This window comes from Onychostoma macrolepis, chromosome 06, assembly GCF_012432095.1.
Source record: "Onychostoma macrolepis isolate SWU-2019 chromosome 06, ASM1243209v1, whole genome shotgun sequence".
NCBI classification, from domain to species: domain Eukaryota; kingdom Metazoa; phylum Chordata; class Actinopteri; order Cypriniformes; family Cyprinidae; genus Onychostoma; species Onychostoma macrolepis.
In genome coordinates, this window is record NC_081160.1 from 15613260 (window position 1) to 15631745 (window position 18486).

The window sequence follows — 18486 nt, forward strand, 5'->3', positions numbered from 1 at the left end:
CAAGGCAGGATGTGAATGGTGACCAGGGCAACTTTGCAGTCAAGGACAACTTTGCTGCAGCTCTGTAATCTTAAGTAACTAAAACATTTATAAATCAAATTTCAGGATTCCAGAGGTTTTAAGAGCTACAGGATCTTCAGGCATCCAATTTTTTTCAACCAATAAATTTACATGACTTTTCCTGTCATTAGTGATACTGGATATAGATTTCTAAAACAAGGATAAGTATTTAAAAAATAAATACATAAATAAATCTTTACTCACCATTTCTACCCAATAAAATATTTTAGAGCTTAGCATAACTGTAAAAAAATGTTTGTTATAAAATGCCCATGGTATTTTAAGATTTTAATCATTTCTGTGACTTCTTCAGGGCAAGAAATCACACATTACAGCTGAAATCACAGTTGTTGGTACATTAAAATTTTAAATATCTGGATTTTAATTTGTTTAGTTGCTTTTTTAAAGCTTGGTTTGTCTAATTTTAAATCATTTCAAATCATCTTTGGACGTTTGGTAAGGCAGGTTAAGAACCCCTGGAATATATGCATGTTCAAACTGAGCACATCATCTGTTAAAAGACAGAACCAACAACATTTGGCAGCAAACTTCATTTGAAACAACTTGTCATGCCATATTTAATTATATGTGAAGATGAATGGAAATTGCCAAATCTCATTCACCTTCACGTGCATTTAAATAACCTGCCAAGATAACCAGTGAATAACAACTTAAATGACTTTTCATCACCCAAAGCGTTCCATCCCATCCCCTTTCATTGTATGGAAAAGAATGGTGTCAACAACATTCTGCTAAACTTTTCCTTTTGCGTTCCAACAGAAAACTAAGTCAGATGGGTCTGGATCAACCTGAGTGAATGATGATATTTTTCATTTCTTGCTGAACTATTCCTTTAAAACAACTGCTCCTGTACCTGCACCTCTTTTCCATCTGGGATCTTATCCTGCGATGCAGTTTCCTCTATCTCAACTTCGATGGAGTGACGTTTTAAGGGAGGGGTGGCTGGTTTGTCAAAATCTAATTTGGTCACAGTGGGGTCGCTGAAGGAGAGAAGACAAATCATAAAAGTAGACCACATGACAGTTTCCATTTTAAACAGTCCAGCGGCTTTGTTTGGGGGTTTGGAGATTTACAGAATAGCTACATTATGGAATGCATACGCTGACTGGGATACAGAGCAGGAATGTTAAGTCATCTCAGTATCTAAATATAGAGCACCAATTACATTTCCAGACAGATTAGTCATTGTTTATCAAAGACTGCAGAATAATTCGAGGGCTTTCCGCTAACAGATGCTCTTTTAGGAAATGAGTCTGTCCGGATGAGCTGGAATGCATTTGAACACATATGTACCTGGGTAGGGAGTGGGCGTCTGGGTGGCCGATGGGTACAGTTTCAGGGCTCAATGCTGAGCCTAGATCAGCCGCCTGAGGACTGAATGAGGTATTGATTGACGGAATGGCTCTTCTCACCAATCTGCCCCAGGTGGCGATGTTAATGTTCATCTGAGGGGCACGCAGGAAAGTTTTACCTGAGAGGAACAAGATTTATGTATGAGATGAAGAAAGCAGAAGCAAACTTCTGAAAAGCAGATAATATTACTTCCAAAACATAGTGTGCTATTCATGTAGACACTTATTTAATGCACTGTAGACATGCTCTCCGGATGATCCGAAAGGTCCAAGTTAGACAACATAGCATTTATCCTTCATGTACAATGCAATCCCAGAATGCTCTGTGAATAGCTCAATAAGAAAGCAAATCCAGGATGACTAAATATTTGTGAAAGCCTGTTCACACCAGGACAAATATTGTGGGAAAACACAGTGTGATAAACATTAAAATTTGAATGACAGTCTGTCTTCTCTGTACTCTTGTATTGTTCTTTGATAAACACCACAGCAAACAGTAAAATCTGAACAGCTGTTTGAAAACATGTAAACAGAAAGTTGCAAAGCACTTTTTGCAGAGCAACTGGGTACTACTACATTTCTATAAGTGCCACTTGCTGTCAGAAACTGAATTTACTGAATGTAATGTTCATTCAGCCCCATCTGTAGTTTTTATGCATTGGTCTGAAAAGACAAATCAATAATGAAAACCAAATTTACATGCCAAATTTGTTGATTTAACAGGGCCTGAGATGTCCTTTTAACATCATTGCGCTGTTAGCTTAGCAAAATGCTAACGGAAAATTTTGACTTGAGTCTCCCATGCAGAGCACTATTTGTGGGACTTTGGCACAACTTTCAAACAGAGCTTAAGTCTCTAAACCAGCTATTCACCTTCTTTGTCTATAAATGGTTCAAACGAGTTCAAACAAGAAGGTCAAAGTTCATTCTGACTTCGCTGTGTAAACTCTGGCCCCACAGCAGTGCAATATTGAACCGCAGTACTGTGTCAAAAGTAGGCTGCTTAATCTAATCTGTTTAAGTGGACATGTCAACCCTTCCCAACACTGAGGCATATTTGCCACTTCATAACCTTACCTTGCTGTTTGGAGAAGATTTTCTTTTGCCTTTGTAGTTTAGGTCGCCTCTCAATAACTGGGTTAAAAAACGTAACCTGTATCCAAAGAGGTAGGGAGAATCTCAATATAAATGTCTTCTACAAGGCCATCAAATTTGTGTAATGCATGTCTATGCATGATGAAAAAATTAAAGTACCTCAGCAAACAGTGTTCCTTGCGGTTCCAGGTAAAGGCACATGCCATGACGCTGGTTGTCCAGGAAGTCTTCCAGCCGTAAAAACTTAACAGCACACAGTGAGCGCCAGTCTCTCCAGTACACAGCTATCTCCAGCTCACGAGACTACAGGTCAACCAAAAAAAAACATTTAATATCTTATATTAAGTAAACACACACACAATATATGTATATGCACACACACAATATATGTACAGCCTTGGTGAGCATAATTGACTACTTTCATAAACATTTTAAAAAAATGAAATATTCCATAAAGTTTCATTATGATGTTGTATTGAGGGGTTGCCAAGGTTTACTATGTGATTGCTAGAAAGCTATGGGTAGTTGAACGAACGAATGAATGAATGAGGCATTTATATAGCACTTTGTGTATTACTGTACACCCAAAGCAATTTTTATAATCATACGGGGTGGGGGTGGGGGAATCTCCTCAACTGGACTAGAAGTGCCAGTTAAAATAAAAATAAAATTAAGCAATCAATTATCAGTATATTAGCTGGGAAAAAAAATTAATAAATAAAATTAAAAAATTAAAAATAAAATGAAATTAAAATAACAATAATAACAACAACTTTTAAAATTGACAAAAAATATTGACTTAAAAATTAGGTTAACAAAACAAACCAAAAAAAATACATGTATACATTTTATTTAATAAAGATTTATTTATTTATTTTTATTTTTTGCCATTTTTGCCTTTATTTTGATAGGACAGTAACGAAGTGGGAGAGAGAGGGGGGGGAAAGAATCGGGGAAAGGTCCATTTCAAAATCTGGACGCCCGTAGCACAACGGCGCTATATGTCGGTGCACTGTCACGAGGCTATCGGCACCGAGAGCACAATTAAAATTTAAAATGTTAAATAAACTCATTTTTTGAATGCCAGTTTAAAATTGTATTTGAGAGAGTACTGGTCAAGTGCTTTTCTTTTTGAAATTTATTGATCAAGTTAAAAACGCCCAACAGTCACCACTTATGGGTTTTACTACAGTTCACAGCCAACGGTTTGACATTTACAGGCCTTTTACAGGTCTTTTCAGAGTCTGTCTGCCATTACACAACTGCTGATTAGATCTCTCACGTTGCCTGCCATGGGATTAAACGCTTATGCCGTCACACAGCCAAAAGCAAGTCCAAACCCATAGACGTGTGTGTAAATAATAATCTACCCTCAAAAATTAACAAAATAACATAGCAAGTAAGCCTCTATATCAGGTTTACAGGAATCACTAATGAAGTAACTGAAGAAGTCATTTAATTCACTCTTATTTAACCCTTGCTCCTTTGGGAGATGTCAAATAGAAACCTGAGCAATTCCATCAACAGAGAAATAAAAAGAGCCTGAAAGCAAATACAAAATCAGCCCATTTCTTAATGTGTTTTATACATTATAAAGGACAAGTTTGGGAAAAAAGAAAAAACAGGGAACTAATGCTGATTATAAACATATGAACGTTAAAATTAAACTGACGTTTGCTTGAGCAAGAGTGTGACTGAAACACATAGCCATCGTAGAAAGGGGACAATTATATGTGAGAGTGAAGAGATTACGAACGATGACTTTTGATCCGCCTTGTCCGAGTTTCCATAAGAACTGGGTCAAATCTGGGATTAACATTTCCAAAGTTAATTGAGAGAGGCTGGAATGGAGAGCATGTGTGCATATGTGTGCCCATCTACTCATGTGTCGAGAGGATTATGGGATAAGTCTGTGGTTTGACAAGTGTGTTTTATGCAATTTCTCTTGCATTACCCGGTCAAGTTCAAGCGTGAACTTCTGATCCCAAGATTGGTTGCTAACTGGCTTCCAATGGGTCTGTCCCACAACTGTATTGTCCAGCTTCAGAACGGCACTGATTTCATCTGTCATAACAGTACAAAACAACTCTTAAACTATTACTTTAAAACAAAAACATGAATGTTAGGGATGTGTATTTAATACATTGATTAAATGTGTTGCTGATAAAAATAAAAATACTCCCCAAACATGTCTGTCTGCATACAATCAAAACAACAAAAATACATAGACAAAGAATTTAAAAGTTGTTCAACAGTTTGGGGTCTAAAAAATTTAAAATAATATATACACATTTTTTTTTTTCCATGCTCACCAAGGCTGCATTTGTTTGATCAAAAATACAAAAACAGTAACATTCTGAAATTTTAAATTACAATCTAAAAAGTAACTTCTTTGATTTTAAAATGTAACATTTCTGTAATGGCAAAGCCGAATTTCCAGTCTTCAGTGTCATGTGATCCTTTAGAAATCATTTCAATATTCTGATTTAGTACTCAAGAAACCTTTCTATTTATATTTTTTTTAAAAACTGCATTGCAGCTTTATATTTTTGTGAAAGCTGTGATTTTTTTTTGCAAAAGAACAGCATTTATTTAAAAATGGAGATCTTTTATAACATTAGAAATGTCTTTACGGTCATTTTTGATCAATTTAATGTGTCCTTGCTGAATAAAAAATTTAATATTAATATCTTAAAAAACAAAAAAAACAAACAAACAAAAAACATACTGACCCCAAACTTTTGAACGGTAGTGTATTCACTTAAGACTCCAAGTCAGAACAAGTGTTATTTTCAATTTACCGGCGGAAACAATGAGTGAAGATGAAATAAGATGGCAAATCACCATGTTTCACATAAATGTGAATGATAAATGTAGATAAATGTCTCTGAATTTAGTTTAATTTACAGTGATTACCCGATTTGTTATGCTTCAGAATGAATCAGTGAAGCACAATAGCCATGCAAGATTCTCATGAATGATATTAACTTGGATTTTCAACAAGCATTTAAAACACATATAAAGCCACTCAACTGGACAGATCATCAGACTTGGACAGCGTTCGGCTGCTGCCAGACTTGTTCTTGTTTCCTCGGCTCATAAATGAGGATCGTGTCTCACTGGGGCTCCAGCCGGGCAGAGCAACAGATGCTGTCTTAGAGCGACCTGGGACGTTCTCCAGGAGGTCCTGACAGCCCATGAGCCTCACGTCTAATGTGCCTGTGGATTTACAACAGAAACCCAACTCAGAGCCAAAACGCTGCGTGATCTGAGATGTAAATCATCAAACACATCTATTCTGATTAACAAGATAATAAGAGTGCAAACAATTGCAAATGTCTATTTCAAGGCACACGCAGTGGTTACAGAGCCTTATATGGAAAGCACTACGAGTCTATAATGGTAACGTAAGCTCTCTCATTCTCCTTCAGAGTGAAGGTCAAAGTTGTGTGTGATAAAGCCAAGGGTGGGGGAGGGGACCGCTGGGGCCAAGTGTGCTGTTGACAGTGTGAAAAGTCGAATGCAGTTCCTACATGCCTATACCCAGACAGCTGTTGCCCTTCTCAAACGGGGCTATATGTACAGTACCATGTGTTGTGATATAGGACTAAAGAGCCTGTTCACACTGGGAAATAATATTTGCAGTGAACAAGACTATAAATTGAAACAACGAATTCCCATGGATCTATTAACAGAGACTAAATTCGTCTGAACATGTATGGGTTATTTTTTTCTTCTACCAGTGCCAAAACATATCTACCAATAAAATATAAGCATATTGATTTTTGGAATTGCTCCTACATACTCCAGTACAATTGGGGGTGCTATTTTACCAACTAGTACTGAATGCTAAATGAAGAAGATTCCTGTTTATAGTGGAATCCATTTGCTTTCTCAGTTTTTTTTTTTTCTCCTTTCATGAAGAGATAATAAAAGTGAACCATATGACTAGCGGTTTTAATCCAAGCCTTTATATGATAAACAGATTTAATTTAGGCTTTAAATTCACATATAAACACTGATCAACACGCATGCATAGAACACATCAAACATGGTCAACGGCATTTCAAACATACTTGCTTGATACTCTTGCGACAAGCAGACATATCTGATGTGCAATGATCAATGTTTTATTTGAATAAAAGCCTAAACCAATTGAGATTAATCCTCAATTCATAAAGATCACTTTTATGAGATATTTTTGAAATTTCCGAAGCATCATATTTTTTGTGGAATGACTTTCAATGGAGAAACAGAAATCTCACAGGTTTTATTAAAAATATTTCAATTTTGGTTTTGAAGATGGACCTCTGCATTTTATGACAAATATTTGATGAGAAATGGGATTGTTTTGTGATTCACTTCACTTTTGCACTTTTCTCCCAGTGTGAATAGGTTTTAACCCTATTACAAGCTGTCGAATTTCTAAAACCAATCTAAAATATGATCAGTACATGTGAATGTATGGATTATGTTTTGTTACCGGTCAGAGCAGCTGGTTTGGCCACAGTGCTGTACTTGTTGCTGGTGGACATGATGCTTTGGCGAGGACTGAGAGGTGGGGAGGACACCATCGTTAACTCCTCCATAATCAGATTGCTCTTCGGATGATTTTTGGGCAGCTCACTGAGCCTCTGCTCCAGAGAGAACTTCAGCAGGTCTAGTTTCTGACTGGACTCATTCAAACGGGCTTGTGCCTGCAAGAAAGTCAGACAATGCTTACAAATGCATACAGACATAAATACTCACATTTTGAATATGACAGTGGACTTAAATTTCTCTGTGACAAATGGTTGTATTCCAGAAACTGTTTTGGATTATGTTTTTATTATTAATATTTATTATTATAAATGCATAATTTTAATACTTAAAATAATAATTTTACAGTTTTATTTGTAATAAATACTTTTAATAATTTTTTAATAATCACAATAAAAAAAAATCCCTAAAGTGAACCCTTTTTTTTTCTACCTTACTCTACCAGGTGAGCAACAGGAACAACTTCAAATAAACATATTGATTCAGAGGCACAGAGGATTCATTCAGCCGTTAGTATACTGATTGACTTAGCTTCGATCTTTTTCCCTGTATCTTTTTTCTTTAGCGATGTTAAAGAAAACTGGTTTCTGTCAGGCAGTAGGTGTGAAATTTGTGTGTGTTGTATTACAAAAGAAAATCATTTAAAAAGGACATTTTAAAATCCTCCAACAGATAGGAAAAACTGAGTATAACTCACACAGGAATAAAACAATTACATGATAGCTCTAAAGACCATTTAACCACTCTGTGTCATACCACAATTATGGTGTAAAGTGAGAAAAGCTGTAAACATTTGGCCCTTGAGGCAATGTAGGCTATTAAAAGTATATAGTTAAATGAATAACTGCATTAAATGGATACAGATACGTGAAGAAACTACAAAAATCATTATAACTTAGAAATGGAGCGGACCTCTGAATGAGCTTTCTTCTCCGTCACCTTCCCTGTTCCCAGCAGTTTCATCACATTCTTGGCACCTTCTGCCACAGCAGACTCTATCCGGAAGTGATGTCGAAGCTCTTCTATCCTCAAGTCCAGAGGACTGATTATAGGCTTGCTTGAAGTCACTGTAAACATCAGATTTATGTTTTATTACCACACTCCTGCCCATTTAAATTGCAAATCATAGATATAATTAGAGAGGAAATCGGCTACACCACATACCGTCATTGTTCTCATAGTTCATCTCGCTGGTCTGGCTGGCTTTGAGAATCTGCATTCGAATGAACTCTATCTTTGTCTTGCTGTCTTGAAGCATCTGTTGAGCTGCTGCGAGCAGTTTGCGGTCCTACAGATGAAGCCACAGGAGAAAAAAAAAAACAGAAGGAGAGTTCAGAAAAGAACAGGAGGAATAAAAAGTGCACAAATAGCACTTTATAATGACAAGTATTACTTATTTCAGATCCATAGTTCATAAACCTTCAAATAGAAATAAAAAAGGAGATACACTCTTCGGTTCCATTTCTATTTCAAATAAATGTTGTTCTTTTGAATTTTCTATTCAAAGAATCCAAAAGGTCTTGTGACACTTTAGACTGGAATAATGGCTACTAAAAATTTCACTTTGCCGTCATTATTTTAAACACAAGTTATTTATTTTAAACAGTAATATTTCACAAAATTACTATATTTTTAAATCAAACAAATGCAGCCTTGGTTGGCATTAGAGGCTTTAAAAACATTAAAATAATCTTACAGACTTAAAACTTTGCAACAGCAGTGCATGAATCAAGGTTTCATGTCAATTCTATTTAAATGTACATTAAGTAATGATCGCTTTCTTTATTTCAATATTTCAAAACATATTACTGTGTAGCACTCATACATTATTTATTTAATTGTTTGTTTTAACGCCATGTCAGCAACAATGGCTATATTCATGCCAACATTAACAGTATCATATTCTATATCATCTGTATCATTAACAATAATATGTGACCCTGGACCACAAAACCAGTCTTAAGTCGCTGGGGTATATTTGTAGCAATAGCCAAAAATACACTGTATGGGTCAAAATTATAGATTTTTCTTTTATGCCAAAAATCATTAGTATATTAAGTAAAGATCATATTCCATGAAGATATTTTGTAAATTTACTACTGTAAATATATCAAAACGTCGTTTTTGATTAGTAATATGCATTGCTAAGAATTCATTTGGACAACTTTAAAGGCGATTTTCTCAATATTTTGATTTTTTCTTTTGCACCCTCAGATTCCAGATTTTCAAATAGTTGTATCTCGGCCAAATATTGTCCTATCCTAACAAACCATACATCAATGGAAGGTTTATTTATTCAGCTTTCAGATGATGTATAAACCTCAATTTAGAAAAATTGACACTTAAGACTGGTTTTGTGGTCCAGGGTCACATACAACATGTGCTTAAAAAGCAATCACTATACAAAAACACACAAGTAACAACAATAGTACTAATAAAAATCATATAGAATCTTTCAATCTTTTTCAATCCGCCAGAACAGCTTCCGCGTACGACAGTCAACAGAAGTGAGAGCAAAGTTTTTATTACGTTTGAAAACATTTGATTATTTTTCTTACAAAAACACATGGATTCGCTACAGGAGGCCTTTATTCACGCTCCGGAGTCATGTGAGGCACGTTTTATTATGGATGTGCGCTCTTTATTTGACGTATTGTGGACTGTTGAACAGAAACAACCACAGACTGTAACAATAACGCTTGGAATAGCCAGGACAATTTTTAATGTAACTCTGATTGGATTCGTCTGAAAGAAGAAAGTCATATACACCTAGGATGCCTTGAGGGCGAGTAAATCACAGGCTAATTTTCGTTTTTGGGTGAACTAACACTTTAATATAATTTAATATTGGACATTCTATTAAAATGTGTTTTACACTAAAATTCTTACACAAGTGGCAAACTGGTTTCTCTTCCCCTTTCAATAAATATGAATGAGTGAGTCTTGAATGTCTAATTTAACATCTTATCAACCTGGTCATATCTATTTTCAAAACAGTAATTCTTTCATTTACTACTGGATTCACCTCATATGCATTCATTCCATTCAATTTGCCATTTATTAATAACGTACAGATTTACTCACACACTACAATCTCTTATTGTTTGCATATCAGGGACTATATATTTTATATTGAAAGGATAACAATTGTATACATCCCTAAGTATTTTAACATTAGATCACATTATTTTGTATATAACGCACCAAGTTGCTTTTTGAGGCAGCCTAAAAATTCCCTCAGACACCTGTTAGTTTTGACAACCATAAAAAGGACTTAAAAATGTGTGTCCTGAAAATTTTTACATATTAACTGTTCTATAAAAAAAATGGTCCATGAGGCCATACTCTATTGTGAATATAGTCACAGCTGAAGGGGCTGCCTGTCACACTCTTTAGTTCACATTCACAACAGGCTATAGCATGACTTTAGTCTTAATTCATATTCTTTATACATCATATTATTTAAAAGTTATTAAAAGTGAAACCCACAAATTAAAAACGAAACCATCCAAAACTCGTTTGAAGTGTAAAACGAGGATGTGACTGAGTCAGGAATCTCTATGGACTAAACTTCCTGTAAGCAGCCATTCGAGGCTGACGTTACCTTAGAGGCCTTTCCTCCGGATGTCTAAAGCAGCTGAGAACCTGCATGCAGGACTCACCACTTTAAAAAAAAAAAACACATACCAGTTGATTTGTGTTTTTCTTTTTTTTTCTATTTTTTTTCCAACCAATAGTGTGAGTTTGGGAAGGGAATACCTGTTTGGCCCAGCATTGAAAGACAAAGAGTTAGCAATTCCCTTTGGTGCCACAAGTGGTGCAAAAACGCAGCTTTAAAGCTCTTAAAGAGAGCAGTCATGGGCCAGCAGAAATGTAGGAATATCACTTAATCAGTGTGAGTCAAATGAAGTCATGTGCCATAGTGCGGAGTATGTTTTTGTAACAGTTTTTTAAAGGGTACTAGACCGTTCATACATCTGGAAATAAGTCAGACTCCCTTCAGTTCTGTCTCCCTGTGTTTATCATTCCATATATTCCCCCGAAGACTGTGCTGATTTAACAGAACTCCTTTGTGAGTCCTAGATGCTAATTTTAGCCACAGAGCCTCTTTAATTAACAGAGTCGTTCTTGATAAAAGGGAGGAAAGGACACTTCAGACCAAAGCCAAGCCAAACCATTAGAGCGATTCTGCTGATACTATATGTATGTTTTCACACACTACATGTACAGCAACAAAGGCTGATTTCCTGAGGGGGAGGGTGGAGAAACATAACTGAACTGTTCTATTCCAGTTCTCCTTAATGTCAGCTGCACCCTAGGGGGTTACAACCATGACATTGGCATGTGTGTAAAAATGAGTCTAGTTTGGCTTCCTTTACCTCTTTTGGAAAAAGGAGAGGAGATTTCACTCAATTTTAGAGAACATGTTTGCTAACATCTGTTTTCATTTCTTGGGATGAATCTTGTCTCCCAAGATCTTTAAGAGATCAAACGGCTTATTCTCTCTGGGAGTAAAAGAAAAGTACAGTATGTAGTGTAATATAAAGATGAAGTGTATTTTTTAAATACTTTTTCTATTCCAACTTAATATCTAGAGGTTACAAATTTACACTTTAAGGTTGATTTAACTGAAAAATGCATACGCACGCTTTCCCCCCCAAGCGTGAACAACGCTTAATATGCAGATTACGTTCATGCGCGCGCTTTCCCCCCGAATGTAAACAACGCTGATTAAGTCAAATATGTTCTTAAAAATGGCGGAAGACGTAACTTGGGGGACAAGAATGGTTGAGTAAATTATTATTTTTGTTTTCTTTGCGCAAAAAAAAGAAGAAGAAGAAAAAAAAAAAAAGTTATTCTCGTAGCGTTGCAAAACTGAAGTTGTATTTACTACGTTTCTGTACCTGGGAACATTTCAGTTGTGTTGCTGGAGGGTCAGATAGCTCTCCGATTTCATCAAAAACATCTTAATTTGTGTTCCGAAGATGAACGAAGGTCTTACAGGTTTGGAACGACATGAGGTTGAGTAATTAAATGACAGAGTTTAAATTTTGGGGTGAACTAACCCTTCAAGAACTGACTCCTAAAGTTTTTGATATTTTTCATATTCTGTGTGGTGGTCAATTCACACTGATAGAAAGTAATCGTTTCCAGTAAGTTTAAACGGATTTTTACATTTTATGGTCATTTTTACCTTTATAAAGTGTCCATTAACTTTTGAGTCACATTCTTACATTTAATCAGTGAATCAGGATAATAAGACATTTGGGCTGTTACCAAGCAAATGAAATCAACACGGAATCTGCATCTGAAGTGGCATTTAGATGCATTGACACAATGTTTATTGCAAGACATGAATGCATTTAACCTGCGATTACAAATGCATAAATGTTTTGATATTAAAACATAAAACGTTGAATACTGATATTTGAAATGATCTAAATAATAAAAGATACTTTGAATGTGAAATTAAAACTGCCAGCAGGTGGCAGCAAGTCATTATTAATAAGGGAGTCATTGCGATTGAACCGAATCATTTAAATGGTTGATTCATTCAGAAACGAAACAGTTATTTTTGTTGTCGAAACAGTGCAAAAACAGGAAATATATGGTGTCTAAAACGTAAGTCCCTTAGCTTCTTGTTTATTGAACTGTTGTAAAAAAATCAATATCACATTTGTAATCATGGTAATATTTGGAGAAAACGGCACTCTTCGCGTGAAATTGATTCTCTAAATTTTCTGCCATTGTATCTTGAATTTGTGATCATTCTAAATGCATTTTAATAGACTGAATCATGCAGCAAAAGAACACTAAGTACGTGCACTAGTCTAGACTTCACATAATGTACGCATGCGCTCTGGGGAGTTTTGAATAATTTTTGCAAGATACTCAATGTCAAATCGCACATTGTTAAAACAACAATTACGATATTATCGTGGACTATATATACAAATCGCACACCCCTACAAACCACACAGCACAGATCCTCTAAATCATCACAGACTACTACCTTGGAAGAGCCGTTGGAATACATCTGAATCATATTTTCCGCTCCCTGTTTCACTTTGAGCTCGATGTCGGCCTGTTTCTTCAGAGCGGCCAGTCTGCTACTGTTGGTGGACGTCCGTGCTTCACTCTTGGGGGTGTCTGGGGTTAGCGGGTACTCTGATATTGGACAAACACAAATCAACATCAAAGAGTTAATAAAACACTAAAATAACTATACATTGTTGGGAATGTTGGAGAAATGTGACTAAACATATGGGCAGGAAACGCACACAAGATTAGTGAAACCACACTTGATCCTTCAGGGCAGGTAGGACATTCTAAATGCAGGACAGATAGCATTAGCACCCTGTCATTTTTATGATAATAAACCACAAACAACTACACTGAAAAATAAAGTGTGGCTGATGTGGCAGATGATGCTAAAAGTTTGATTAACTAAGCAAAAATCCTTGTTTCTGTTTGTAAACCTTTAGATAAAAACCAAGCTTTTAAATAAAGTCCGGTCCACGTTTTAAGTAATTCTGGCCACTTGAACCACTTACATATACAAGAAGAGATGAATTATTAAAGTTCTTTTTATTAACAGTTCTGTTAATGAATATTTTGTTTAACTGCTATTAAGATATGCACCTCAGATTAAAACTGTTTGTGTAAAATCAGATTAGAGATTGTAAAATGGAGAGTTTTCTAGGTTGCATATGAATGAGACAGCAAGTGAATGGTCTGTGATGTCTGAGGATGAGACTATTGTTCCCTACCAGAGTAATGAAGTGATTTTTTATTTTATTTATATTTTTATTTTATTTATTTATTTATTTATTTATTTATATATATATATATATATATATATATATATATATATATATATATATATATATATATATATATATATATATTTATATTTATATTTATATTTATATTTATATTTATATTTATATATATATATATATATATATATATATATATATATATATATATATATATATATATATGAACAGTTAATACTATTAAAATAGTTTTAAGGTATATTCAACACATATTGGTAACATTAAGAACACTGAGAAATCACAACAGTTAAAACATGTAACCAAATAACATGGCTTTTCTTTTTTAGCATTTGATGAGTTGTGTAATAAACAGAAATGACAATGATATAATGACACCCAGTGAAGGACTTGTGCAGGCAGGAAAAATGCAAATGTTCTCTCAGGTGACAGTGAGCCAGTTTCTCAAAGACTCTCTGTGAGAACAACCAGGCCATCATGGAAAGACTTGCACAAGATTGAGCAAACACAAACATGAGAAAAAACACCTTAGGAGAAAAACTAAAAGAAGAGGGCAAAACTGGATTGCCAGCATTAAAGTTGCTTCATCTTTACCAAAACAAGTAATACCTAAACTACTAAAATATGCATGCAATTTATAACTTGATCAAGTTAACACGAATGACCTAGGGCTAATTTTGTCATTTTCCCTCTGAAACTCTCTCACTCTCACACACACACACACACACACGCACGCACGCACGCACGCACGCACGCACGCACGCCCGCCATGCACTTCAGGGTTGTTTTATGATTAGCTGAGGTTCAGAATGATGAGATCATCTACTCATGTCCTGACAAGAACACAACCACAAATTATACACCTGCAAAGGTAAGGTGGAAGCCCTGTTTCTGACAGCTCTGTCATGACGGACCAAGGCAAAACATTAATAAAACAATAATAGTCAGTAACACCAGAAAACTGGTAGCTGAATTGTGACTTGCAATACTACATCTACTGTTTTAAATTTCATATTGCCAATTAGACATGCAGCTTATATTACCTGATATCAATGGACTATATGGACTTTTCGTACTGCTTTTAATAATATTAACTGATATGAATAGACTATATGGACTTTTTGTACTACTGTTTAATGGCGGATTTGTCACACCACACAGGACCATTTCAAATTCATTAAAAACATGAAAATTGTGAAAAATTTGATGCCCACTTATAATAACTTAAATACACTCAAATAAAATCCATTGTTCCTCGTCTTGATCTTGTTGATTAAAACAAAGGTCCATTGATGGGTTGAGTCAACTACCCATACACAAAATATGCAAATTTATATTTCCCTGCAATTGTATAAATAAAACTATTTAAATTACTGCCAGTCATCATTGCATGAAGATAAGCTAGATAATACTGCTGTAGTTTGACTATTTAAAAGGCCTGTAATTAAAACCAGGCTTAAAATGCACAAACCTAAGTATTTGACAGGTTTTAAAATATTTCACTTGACCTTGTTAGAAATAGACCAAACAGGAATGCAATTAATTCTTCCAAGGAGAAGACACCTCCCTGCATGATTCATATGTTGGGAATTCCCATGTATTCCTTTTTTGTAATTGAGTGCAAAGTGATTTCAGATTTCTTAGTAACACATACATAGAGAGTACATCAGAATTCAGAATATTCTTGTATAAATGTTTATTCTTTTTGCTACTGTCTTATGGAAATACTGGAGATGTTCACCGGTACCATTTATACATTATGTCACATGTTTTGTTTCATGTATTCTGCACAATAATTTAATGAAAATTCTCATTCATGTCCTGTTAAATTATTAGCACACAAAACCAGCCGATTGCATTGCAAAAAAAAGTGTCACAGACAGGTTTATAGAGCCTTTACTGTTTTTGTATACTGATTTAAAGGGGTGGTTGATTGCGCTCTCACTTTTTTTAAACGTTAGTTAGTGTGTAATGTTGCTGTTTGAGCATAAACAATATCTGCTTAAACAAGTTTCTACGCTGAAAGCTCAATGCAAACGGAGATATTGTCTTTTAAAATTGTGTCAATTTAATGCCTACAAAAACGGCTCGTAGGGACTACAATGAGTTATTTCCCGGGTTTGTGATGTCACAAACCCTGATAAACCCCGCCCCCGGGAACATGCAACAAAGGAGGCGAGGCCATGCTGCGTTGCTTTAGAGAGGAGGAAGAAAAAACGAGTCATATGAAATCGCGATTGTCTTTTAACGATTCTAATGGATTCACAAGTTTCAAAATCAGAGCTCGCAAAATCGCTAGCCCGACGTCCAGGGGCTACTGCGTTTTCCAGTCGGCTACCAAAATGTAGGCCTATCACTGCCCTGCTCGACGGGCTAAGTTAAATACAGGGCTCCCGTGGGTGCTTAAAAACTCTCAATTTACTTGTATAAAAATTTAAGGCCATAAAATATCTTAATTATAATTTCAAGAGGTGGATTAAACTTCAAAAGGCAATGATGTCATTGAATAAATATGAGCACTGCACATTTCAAAGCCAAAACGCGGAGCAGATGTCTTTATAGGAATGTGTATCTGAAGGGAACCGTCTGTCCTCAGAAACGTGTCTTTGGCATTTTAATTTCATCTTGCCTATAAAATGCCTGATAAAGCAGCGTATATGAGCGCAGTGCTGCTTTGTGTACAGCCGTTACCGGACAAGCCGCTATACTTGCTCCTAAAGCGCCACCTCGTGGCAGAGAGTGAATTTGCTTTTTCAGTGTGCCATCTTATGTTCAGATAAATGTGAATATCGACCCATGTTTTTAAGGAGCAAACAGAGTTGTAAATGTGAAAAGTTAATGCGCCTCTAAAAATCTAAACACTTAAGACAGTAATATTTGTGTTTTAAATTAATATATGCTTGACTTGTCCCTTTTAATAAAAATGGTTTAAAAGCTGAAATGCCATTTTATAAAAAAATTTGTGTGTGTGAAAACTTGTATCTAAACTGTAAATCATGTCATTTTATGGCTTAAAATGTTACCATAGACATGGTCCAACCCCACTCATACTGTGTTCATTTTACTTGTGCAGCTCTTAAAAATGTTCATAAATTGGCTTAAACTGACTTTTACATTTAGACTTATCTGATTTTCGATATTTAATAAAATTGTCTTTTTTATTTGGGCTAGTTAAATTAATTTTGGGCTACCAAAATCTGAAGCATACCTGCCAGAAGGACTACCAGGGTTTTTTTACATTTTGCGAGCCCTGAAAATCAATGTTCTAAAGCAGCGGTTCTTAATCCTGTTCCTCACACCCCCTGCTCTGCATCTCTCTCTCTCTCATTCAGATCATCAGCTCCAATAAACTGTGTTCCAATTATACACTTTGTGTGTATGGACAGATATATTTTTCACATAGCTATGAGAAGCGTTAAACATGGACACGCATGCGGTTGCTGTGCTGTATTAAAGCTTTAATCAGGATAAAACCGTATATTAAAATCTAACATAAGCAGTAGCATTTACAAATTTACAGCGTATTTAAAAGTATGAGACAACAACAAAAACAAAAAAAAACATACCATTAAGAGCCGTGCTTGCACACATGGGCGACATTTGAGTCTTTACTCAGGTGGGCAAGAAAAAAAAAAAAGCAAAAAAAAAAAAAGCACAAGAAATCTTTTTCGGATGTATGCATCAAAACAATGCCATACCATATTGCAACGCATCAAAGCAGTCAATACAGCACAGTCAAAAATAACTTAAAGAGGTTGCCTGCGTTCACTAAACTGTGGAGCTCTGACTCTGGCTGCTGATTTGAATGGCGATGCTTTCCGTTTTAAGCGGTCTTTCATTTTTAATCAGAAATGTGCACGCTGCTTTTCTGATGTTAATCTATCCCGTGTATTTTTCCTGTGTCACTTGAAATGTGTCCTTTTCGAATAGTTGTTACTACAGGTGAGACACGTGAGGAAAATTTAAAAGATCAGTCGTAGGACTATTCTGTCATGAATCACATACCATTCATTTCTGAACTTTCCGTTACTGGAAATGAAATTACTGGTTGATATGTCCCGACCTAAATAAAGTTTAGGCTACACACGCTTTTAGTCCGTGAACTAGATCTCGCTCAGGACGTGCGCTGTCTGCTGAAGTCTGGATCCAGGATAAATCACCGAGTCATTTTTGTCCCATCCATTGCTTTGGTGATCACTGAATATGCACTGAACATAAATATGCGGATGTCATTCCCGAAACGTTGCAGCATGTCTGTGTACGAAAAATGAAAGTTTCATACAAATTCTGAATGGATTATAGAAAGCGCACTCCCATTATTATCACAAAGCATCTCTCATCTTAACTTAGTTCATCACGATCTCACAAAGTTCCGCTATAATCAATTAAGCTCTCTAAACTACACAATGAATCTCTTATTTACATCACGTCCACACTTATGAGATGATTCACGAGCGTGCAAAACCCCGGTGCTTTCAGCGGTGAGTGAATTCTGAAAACTCTAACGTTTCTGATTGGCCACTGCTTTAAAGAAATCAACAGAAATGTCTGTGATTGGCTACATTGCTCAACTCTGTCAAAACATGTTGGATAGTTTGCCAGATCTTTAATTGCTTGTGCTT

The 18486-nt window shown here is 35.6% G+C and overlaps 1 protein-coding gene across 2 annotated transcripts in view; it reads right to left on the bottom strand.

Annotated features, from left to right (window-relative positions):
- The window catches only part of pkn2b (protein kinase N2b), a 38767-nt gene that overhangs the window by 5569 nt on the left and 14712 nt on the right, over positions 1-18486 (bottom strand). Inside the window, exons 3-12 of one of the 2 annotated variants that reach the window (XM_058778413.1) lie at positions 13081-13235; positions 8232-8355; positions 7980-8134; positions 7012-7225; positions 5562-5747; positions 4483-4592; positions 2688-2831; positions 2511-2586; positions 1375-1552; positions 941-1061 (exon numbers count right to left, since the gene is read on the bottom strand). In XM_058778413.1, the coding sequence (XP_058634396.1) occupies positions 941-1061; positions 1375-1552; positions 2511-2586; positions 2688-2831; positions 4483-4592; positions 5562-5747; positions 7012-7225; positions 7980-8134; positions 8232-8355; positions 13081-13235 (1463 nt within the window). Of the gene's footprint in view, positions 1-934; positions 1062-1374; positions 1553-2510; positions 2587-2687; positions 2832-4482; positions 4593-5561; positions 5748-7011; positions 7226-7979; positions 8135-8231; positions 8356-13080; positions 13236-18486 lie in introns of both variants that reach the window. The other variant, XM_058778412.1, reaches the window with a different exon arrangement.